General features: G+C 34.3%; 1 protein-coding gene across 3 annotated transcripts; it reads right to left on the reverse strand.

Annotated features, from left to right (window-relative positions):
* Positions 1 to 3,434: 3,434 nt before the first annotated feature.
* LOC122015964 (putative disease resistance protein RGA1) lies at positions 3,435 to 7,919 on the reverse strand. 3 transcript variants are annotated; one of them, XM_042573089.1, is made up of 3 exons: positions 7,723 to 7,919; positions 4,093 to 7,624; positions 3,435 to 3,814 (listed from the first exon to the last, which is right to left on the reverse strand). In XM_042573089.1, exons 2-3 carry the CDS (start codon positions 7,573 to 7,575, stop codon positions 3,794 to 3,796), a joined length of 3,504 nt encoding a protein of 1,167 aa, XP_042429023.1. In that variant the 5' UTR covers positions 7,576 to 7,624; positions 7,723 to 7,919; the 3' UTR covers positions 3,435 to 3,793. The 3 variants fall into 3 exon arrangements, with proteins under 3 accessions (XP_042429023.1, XP_042429011.1, XP_042429017.1); XM_042573077.1 differs by having other exon boundaries at positions 4,093 to 7,640; positions 7,723 to 7,918; XM_042573083.1 differs by having other exon boundaries at positions 4,093 to 7,648; positions 7,723 to 7,918.
* Between the last annotated feature and the right edge of the window lie 2,242 nt (positions 7,920 to 10,161).

Genomic DNA, 10,161 nt, shown 5'->3' on the forward strand with positions numbered 1-10,161 from the left:
CAATATCATATTAAATAATTTTATAAGTCATTCAATATCTTGTTTCCCTAGGCACTTCCATACCTCTATCGGAATATCATACGGTCCAATGGCTTTTCCATTGGGCATCTCATTTAAAGTTTGTTTTACTTCTGAACTTTGAATTCTACGATAAAAATTAAAATTTCTATGCTCATTTGACCTACTTAAATTACCTAAGTTAAGTTGGTTACATAAACCTTCATTAAAAAGTTGATGAAAATACCTCTTCCACCGCTCTTTTATTTCTCCATCGTTTACTAATACTCTATTACATTTATCTTTAATACATTTTATTTGGTTTAGATCTCTTGTTTTCCTTTCTCTCACTTTAGCTATTCTATAAATCTCTCTTTTCCCTTCTTTTGTATCCAATTTTTGATATAATCGTTCAAAAGTTTCATTTTTTACTTCACTCACTACTTTCTTAGCTTCTTTCTTGGCCATTGTATATTTTTTAAGTTTTCCTCGTTCTTACAAATATATAATTCCTTATAAGCTATTCATTTTTCCTTCACTTTCTCTTGTACTTTCACATTCCACCACCAAGATTCTTTACTTAGTGGTACATGTCCCTTTGACTCACCAAGTACACTCTTAGCTACTATTTTCAACTTTGATATCATCCTATCTCATGTTGTATTAGAGTCATCGTATATTTCACCTAATGCTTGTACTTCTACCTTCTACTTAAATATATTTTGCTTCCCATCCTTTAACTTCCACCACTTAATTCTAGGAATCGTATATATTTTCTTTCTATTGATACTATGTTTGAGGCATATATCCAACACTACTAACCTATGTTGGGTAGTTAAGCTTTCTCCAGGGATAACTTTGCAATCTTTAGAAATTTTTCTATCCTTCTTCCTAACCATAAGAAAGTCAATTTGGGATTTATTATTCCCACTTTTGAATGTGACTAAGTGTTCTTCTCTTTTCTTAAAAAAACGTATTAGCTAATATAAGGTCATATCTATCGCAAAATCTAATATAGTTTTCTCTTCCTCATTCCTCATCCCAAACCCATAATTCCCATGTACTCTCTCATATTTCTCATTTTTCATTCCAACATGCACATTTAGATCACCTCCTATTAAAATCATTTTATTTGGTGGAATATTTTATAATATTTCATCTAAGTCCTCCCAAAACCTTGATTTGGTAGCTTCATCTAATCCTACCTGTGGTGCATATATGCTAATTATATTCATAGTTTCCTTCACCATTATTATCTTAAGGGTTATAATCCTATCCCCTTTTCTAACTACTCCTACAACTTCATCCTTTAACAAACTATCTACAATAATACTCACTCCATTTCTTGCTTTACTCTTTCCAGTGTACCATAACTTAAAACTGAGTTCTCTATCATCTTTGCCTTCTCGCCTATCCATTTTGTCTCTTGCACACACAAAATACTAATTCTTCTCCTAATCATCATATCTATTATTTCCATTGATTTACCAGTGAGAGTTCTCATGTTCCATGTTCTAAATCTTAGATTATTAATCTTTCTATCATATTTGTTCTTATCCAACCTATGTTGTGAGAACTCTTGCCTATTTAACACTACACCCAAGTTCTCATAGAGATGTAGCGGTCCTTACTAAAACGTTACAGTCGGACCCTGTAACACGAACTCTTGCATATTTAGCACTACACCCGAGTTCTGGAGATATAGCGGTCCTTGCCGAGATGTTACAGTCGGACCTTGTAACGCGTTCCTTCCGGAGAACAACCTAGCATTAGCACAATAGTTTAATTGATTCATTCATTGAATATTTGCTATAGTTTTGATGCTTGCTGGCAACCTAACGCAACCCTCCTCCTTTATCCGGACTTGGGACCGGTCATGACCGGGCATCATGGGCGGAGTTAATTTAAAAGATTATCACATATATTTTTATTTATGTTGTAATTTATTTATTCAAAAATTTAACAAGCATGTACAAATATTTAGTAAGCATATGAATTTAACCTTAATGAAGATTTCTTATAATTACAATAGATTAGTATTATCAAAAAATAGTGAAAATAATAAAGACTCAAATTAAAAGTTGGATCTATCTTTTTCTCAATTGGGTTCTACAAAATTAAAGAAGCCAAATATTTTTTTCCTTCCTTTGATTCAAGATCTCAATAAAAATATACAAATCTTATTTCATCTATTAAGCAAAATTTTAAAAGAAAAATTCTCTAAATTAATAATAAAAAGAACACAAGAGAAACAAGAAATCAAATCTTCCAACTACTAAAAAATTATTTCTATTAGCATATCTTTAGTCGCTTTTTAAGAACGGAAAAGAGGAAAGAAGAAAAAAAGGTTCTTGGATTGATTTGCGAGAATCATTGAAATATGAGGAATTATATTGAACAACTATACAGGACTATATATTAGATTTTTTTTTTTTTAATTATGAGCTCCAAGAAAATGAATTTGAGTCGGATGCTCTTTTGCCTCCAGTCCCATCCTCATCCAAAGAGTGTTTTTTTTTTATCTCTTTATTAATTTAGTAGAATTTTTAACTCCCAGGGATATGAATTGGATCACCTCTATTGACCGATCATAAATAGGGAGGGTGATGCAAATTTCAAGTAACAATTTGAACAACATATTAATGATAATGAGACCTTACAAAGTTATCAATATGCTCTAAACAATATTTATAAGAATATAACAACAATAATATATTTTTATCACCAATATTAGAGGTTGCACTAGGTTAAGAGCTACTGGACCTTTAGATGTGTTTAGTTAGGGATTATTTTTAATAATTTTGGTTATCTATCTAAGGTTATCAACGAAAATTCTATTTGATTTAGGTAATCGATGATTTCCGAATAATATTTCATGCCCGACACGTCCGTAAAAAGGACATACAACCCAGAATCCAAAAACATCAAAAAATTGATTGATTAAAAATACTATAATATTAAATAACTAGAATTTAACCAATCAGAATTAAATGCACTTTGTAAATCATTATTATATATATATATATATATATATATATATATATATATATATATATATATATATAATGCATTCACTCGCATACCCGTATGGACAGTGCAAGAAACTCTCATTAATATTCATGCATCCCTGAGAAAAATCTATGATTCACACTAAGATATATATCCACATGTTACATAAATTTATAATGCAACCAAAATTGAATCTCAAACTAACTTACATTGATCAGAGGAAAAAAAAAACTATCTTACACACATAAAAAAAATTCTCATATAAAGATTAATTTTTCTTATTTCAAAAAATAATCAATATATTGAAACGATGGATAATACAAATTAAAGAAGCTATTATTCTCAAGTATCTTTATTTTTTTTAACAAACTGTAAGTAAATATTTATCACAAAGTCTAGAAGTTAAAGAATTAAGAGTACACACAACATAATTATTAAACAAGTTCCACATTTAAATATAAAAGTCACAAATTCGATAATAATAATTACAGAATATTTGAATCTCAAAATGACAAATTAATATGCCATAATACTTATTTAGCAAGTTCATAGAGATATGTGAAAATTAAATAAATGCACACTGATGACATAATAAGTAAATTTTGTTCCCATTGTAAGCGATTCTAAAGACATCATATACCGTCAGAAGAACATATCACGAAACTATGATCACTTGAATATTATTATCAGTAAACTCCAACAGATGCTTTTACCGCTTGTCATATGCATAGTATGCCCTTAAAGAACCAGATCCTTCTTGTTATAATTAATTGAACCGTCCAAGTTCTTATTCCAATTCCAACTTTACCTGTAAATTACATGCAATACAAGAGACAAAAAAAAAATGAGCAAGGTAAATAATGCTAATTATCAAAGATCATCTAAAAAAGGTAAAGACATTTGGGAGCTTGGACTAAAGAAAAAGAAATTGTATGGCAAAGAAACGTTGATGAATCGTATATATGTACACACGTGGAAAGAGAGAGAATGATTCTTCTATTGCGAAGATTAACTAAAAATACGATAGAAGGAATGCAAAATAAAACCTCTCTATGCATGAAAATAACGGGCATCAAGGGTACTTACTCTCCTATTATATCTATCCACGAAGAACTTTTCTGACTGCTCCCTCAGCTTTGGATGAACATCGCCTGAGCAAATGAAAACATCTAGTGACATGGGAAGCCCATCCTCTGGCATCGCTTGAATCTGTGGACAGTTATATATTTCTAGTCTTTCGAGAAAGGGAGAAAGTCTCATCTCTGGCAGTGATTGGAGCTGTGGACAGTTAGACACCATTAACGTTTTTAGGAAGGGAAGGCAATGCAGCAGCTCTGCCGGCAGAGATCGTAGTTTATCGCAACGAAGGAAGCTTAGAGATGTAACAGCAGTGAGGCTTCGCACCAATATCGCCTCCTCAAATATCACCTCCTCAGAACATGACACAAATAAAAGTTCTGTGATGAATGACAGTGAGTTTCTCAGAGGAAACATTTTAAACAGAGCAATGTTGTCCACGCATAAAGTATGCAGAGATGACAACAAGCTCGCTGATTGTTCATCTTCTACATCCAACTGAACCAGCTTAGGACATCCTACAATCTTCAATTTCTTGAGAGATTTAAGGAGTCCTAAGCACTCCATCCATCTCAACTCTTCACAGTTAGTGATGCACAAGTATTGCAGTTCTACCAAATGAACCAGAGAAATAGACGTTATGTGTGGAAAATCATTTATTTCCAATCGAGTAACTAAACGAAGGTTGTGCAAGCAGTCAAGCAAAAGTTTTTCATATTTACCACAGTCTCTCAATTCCAATTCTTTAAGTGAAGGCGGTAGATGGCCGTCACCTTCCTCGTCATCTTCCGTTTTGCTATTTAACATGAGGCTGGGACAGTGTTGTATTGTCAATATTTCTAGGGAAGGAGGGAAGGGAGGTAATCTCTTTAGTTTGGGACAATCGATGACACGAAGTACACGCATGCAGGGAAATAGATCTTTGCCCTCGGTCCAAGACCACTCCTCCAATGCCGGCAAATCAAATAAATAAAGCACTTCCAACTTTGGAAAACACTTGCCTTCAAATTGATGGCTCAGTTGTTTCAAAGCAGGCATGTCTTCCATGCTAAGCTCAATCAGATGCAAACGTTGACCAATAAATGGCAGAACATCATCCCATCCCATGCAATTTACTAATTCAAGTTTTTCCAAATTGGGTAGAACTTTTGGCATCAACCAACTAGGCGACCTACCTCCATTGTACCCTTCAATTTTCAATATTTTAAGTGATTCGTGTGGCTGCAGACCTTCAATTACTTCCTCTTCCATCTTGGCATCCTTCTCATCATTCCATTCTAACACCAATTCTTTTAGATGGACTTTGTTCTTTAACTCAGCATCCTGTGCTTCTTTGCTATCGACCACATTCTCGAGATTTTGAATATGAAGTGATCCATGAAGCTGTGTTAAATCCTTTAGTTGTACAAGCTTGAGTCCTTCATCCTCTTGAACACTAAATGTTGGCAATTCTTGAAGATTAGTTAGTCTCCGTACATCCTTCATCATCACCAAAAACATGTCATCTGCATCAATGCATCTCAAATTGACCAACTTACACAATTCTTGTGGTACAGACTCTATTGCAATACACTGTTGTGCCTTCAGCGTTTGCAAATTATAAAGGTCGCATAATGAGTCGGGCAAAATTTTAATTTCATAATTGAAAGATAAATCAAGATAACGGAGGTGAATCAATTTACCAATATGTTCCGATAACTCCTGCAAGCCACACTGACTTATATTCAGAACGCGAATGCTTCTTAGTTTTTCAAAGAGGCTATCGGGAGGTGAATTTTTTCTCAACATCCAGGTGCGCAACTTGTCGTATCCAAAGAACTCCAACGGCAGTTTTCCTTCTACACGTAGATGCCGAACTGTGGAAGGCGTCTTTGTTTGTCTTTTTTTTTCAATAATACATGTGTCTTCCGCAGAAATCATCTCAGCTAAATCATGTATAAGGTCATGCATCACGAATCCACCAAATTGCAATTCTTGAAAGAAAGACCTGTAAACAAACTCAAGAAAATAGTCGCTTCCAACATCTTCCATCCTCTTTGTATTTGTATCTTCGATGAAGCCTTCGGCCATCCACATTCGAACCAGCTCAGCTTTATTGAATTCGTAGTCTTTAGGAAACAACGAGCAAAAAGCAAAACACTGCTTCAGATTTTCATTAAGATATTGATAACTTAAATGCAGGGCTGGCATAATGTCATCTTCATCTTGTTTTACTTTCCATATGTCGCTCTTCAGTATGGTGTCCCAGTGTTGCTGGCACAAATCCGATTGCAGAACACTGCCGAGTGTCTTTGCGGCTAATGGTGAACCCTTCAACTTGAGAGCAATCTTTCTACCAATGTCTTCTAGCTCCGGATAGTCTTCAGGGTTGAGTGTGCCAAATGAGCATTTCTTGAATAATTGCCAAAAGAAACCTTCTTTTAAACCATCGATCAGGATTGGTTCCGCCAGGCTAACCATTTTAGAAACTTTCTTGTCTCGAGTTGTAATAATGATTTTGCTACCATGAGCTCCAATTATAAGCAGTGCACAGAATTTATGCCAAATACTCTTATTATCGCTCCACACGTCGTCAAGAACAAGTAGAAACTTCTTATTCGCAATATGCTCATGGAGTAGTTTTCGAAGAGGTTCTAATCCCATATTATCATCTTGTTTTTTTAGAGTTACTGACTCTATTATAGATTTAGTGAGTCCCTGCACAGTGAAATTGTCAGACACACAGACCCAAATGTTGAGGTCAAAATGATCCTGAACTCTTTTGTCTTTGAGGGCATACTGAGCAAGAGTAGTCTTTCCAGCCCCTCCAATACCGACGATGGGCAAGACGGATAAGGTATTGTTGAGAAATCCCGATGCAGGTTCCGCCTGATTAGCTGACCCCAACAGCCAGTCTACCACTTGATTCAGTTCTTCGTCTCTGCCAAGCAATATGTCCGTCACCGGGGAAGAGCATGATTCTCTGGTCTGAGACTTCATCTGATCTGGTTGCTTCCCTCTATCATTTGGTGGTAACACATTCATGATGCTCTTCATACTGTTAGCAATTCTCTCCAGCCTTCCTTGAATCTCCACCACGCTAGCTCTCATGGCATCTTCCTCCAAGGAATGAGAAGAGCCCAACAACTTGTTCTTTGTAGCAGAAAAAATGTTTGAAAGGACACCGGAGCCACTTGCCTTGTCGTCTTCTTCCCCTTTGATTTTCTTCCTGAGGACATGGTACTGGAACTCATCTATCAAGTCCTCAGCATCATAAGCAGCATCCTTCAGTTCCTGCATCAATGTCTTCCACTTGGTGTCGTTGCTCCGGCTAATCTGCACCTCGTTAAGGATGATTTGAGTCTCCAGCAACGAGATGCGCAGCTTATCCATGTCCGCCGCGAAACCCCGGCGTTCGGCAAACAGTTGGATGGATTTATCGCTGGCCTTATCGATCAAGGTCTGGATGAAGGCCTGCGCGAACCATCCCCCCACTGTTAGTGCGACCGCCATCTGATTGCAGAAGAGAGCAGCGGCAGATCCCTGTTTTCTTCTCTCAGATCTGCAAGCCAAAAGAGCTGCAGATCTTTTGATTGATGGCAAATTATAAGGATTAATATATATAGCAAAGTAATATATATGTATACTAGATTTGATTACCTCCAAATAAAGTGGATCTAGAGGTGATCGTTGAGTGTGCGATGCTGCTGCAAACTACAGAATACTCTCAGGAAGCAAATCTTGCTAAAAGAAAGTTGCAGATCAAATCAAAGTTGGGCGATGCTACCGCAAACTACCGAATGCTTTCCGGAAGGAAATATTGCTAAAAGGAAGTTGGAGATCAAAGTCAAACTGTAGACTTCCGTGTATTCAGTTCAGATGAAGCTGACTCAGCCAGGATTAATTAAAAATATTTAATATAATTAAAAAATGAATCTATAATGCTTCATTCAATTCAACTGAACTCTCTCCCCCTTCATTTCTTTTAATGAAAGCTTACTAATTAAACATTAATTAAGACTATTTAATTTATAATTATATAGATAAATATATCTATATTGATTATTTTTTGAATCGCTTCTTAGTTATTTTTGGTTGGATGTAATGTAATCTTACTTGTAATGTAATCAAATTTGTAATGTAATATAATTTTGATTATATTGCTACGTTTGATAATGTAATGTATGTAATCTTTGATTACAAGGATGATTACATTCTTTTGTTTGGTGTCCATTATTTTTTATAAAAAATATAATTCGTATTATTATAAAATGACAAAAATATCCTGCGATCTCTACCGATGGCCGCCGCACCACTGTCGGAGCTTGCGGCAACCAACGGTCGTCGCCTCCTCCGCCGGCAACCGGCGACGGCGATGATTGCCGGCGGCGGCCGACGGTGGACAGGCGGGGTCAACGGCGATGGGCAGCGGCAGCCGACGGTAGTGGATGGCGTCCACAGTGGACTAGGGGTATATTCGGCATTTAAATTTTGGTTAAATGGTGACCTCGTAATGTAATCTGATTACATAGTGTTTACTTTGTAATTCAAATTATAAAATTTTACTACCTTTTGTAATCCAGATTACATTACATTATAAGTTTAAAATTAAACCAAACAAAATAATCAACCTTGTAATTTTGATTATATTATAGAGTAGATTACACCCTATCAAACATAGTCTTAATGTATTTTTTTCAACTTATGTATTTATTTATTTATTTATCGAAGCTGACTGAATAAAACTTAATTAAAAATAGTTAATTTGGACAACAATATGATGAGTTAATAATATGCCCCAATAAATATTGAGTAAGTTCACACATATGCTACACACCGATGACACAATTTTTAATGTCTTTTGTTTTTTGCAACTTATTTTTTTTCAAAATGAATTATTGATTATCTATGCTATCAGTTTTTTTAAAATAAAAAATAAAAAAATATTTTATTAGTAATTTAAAATTTGAAATACTATTTATGATTCATAGAGTAGAATAATATATCTTTAAAATAAGATATAAATTGCAACCAAAATTTGCATCGCCATTAACACATGGCCCCATGAATGCACATCGATCGCTAGTAATATGGTGAATTAAGATAGGGCCCCCGTGCAGAGCTGGCATACTGCTATGTTGACAGCTCGCTCGCATGTAAAATTTACAAGAGATTTATAAAATTAAAAATTTTCAATAAAAATATTTAAACGGTTATAGTGGTGAGATTTAAAATTTATAATTTAAGAAAACTATTAAACATTTAAACACATTTTTTTCTTCTAAAATTGAACTTGTAATTATTAATAATAAAATAATGTTACATTTGTAATTTAACGTAAAAAGATATATATAATTTGTAACATAAGATTCATGAAAATTATAAAGTGATTTTTTCATTAGAATTTGAATAATAAATTTACTTTTGATGTGACTTATAAAAAAATTATTTAGAGATTTAATCATTACCGATGTCCTTAAGATAACGGATTATATAACGTTTATGGTTATCATAATGAGGTATAGGGTTCGAATCTCGGTAAAGTTAAGATAAATACCTTCTTTATGTGTTAGTCACTATTCCAAAGGTTAGTAGTCGTCTATAATTTACCTCTTCCATGTTGATCTTGGGATAAATTGACGGAAACATTAGAGATAAATATATTCATCTTTTACCACAATAAAACGTGCATGATTTCATGTGCCACAAACATAAGAACGTGCGTGGATTCACGCGCTAGTCAAATTTAGCAATTTACCCTTCAGCTAACACTGCTTATTATAACATTATAAACCCATTATGAAATTGATCATGCTAAATAGGGCCAGAATATATTTTATGAAAACTTTGACTCACATTAATTTCTTAATCAAATCGGAATATTTATTCTCGCTTTCCTTCATCCAATCAATTTGCCTAATACGAAGTTGGCACGTCCCAATAATTTTTTTACACGCGTTTTCATTTAGTGGAAGCTGACTCGATTAATTAAAAATAGTTTATCATGCAGCTTTTAAAAATATTTTATCCAGCAAGTTGTTCTGGACCATTCAATAGTATTAATTCTCTCCCCTAAAATTTTTTTTTATGGAATCTTAC

This window comes from Zingiber officinale, chromosome 1A, assembly GCF_018446385.1.
Source record: "Zingiber officinale cultivar Zhangliang chromosome 1A, Zo_v1.1, whole genome shotgun sequence".
Taxonomy (NCBI): Eukaryota; Viridiplantae; Streptophyta; class Magnoliopsida; order Zingiberales; family Zingiberaceae; genus Zingiber; species Zingiber officinale.

Coding starts and splice junctions, on each gene's coding strand:
- LOC122015964 (XM_042573089.1), bottom strand. CDS start 7,575: ATGGCGGTCGCACTAACAGTGGGGGGATGGTTCGCGCAGGCCTTCATC. Junction 3,815..4,092: donor TGGATAGATATAATAGGAGA/GTAAGTACCCTT, acceptor TGTAATTTACAG/GTAAAGTTGGAATTGGAATA.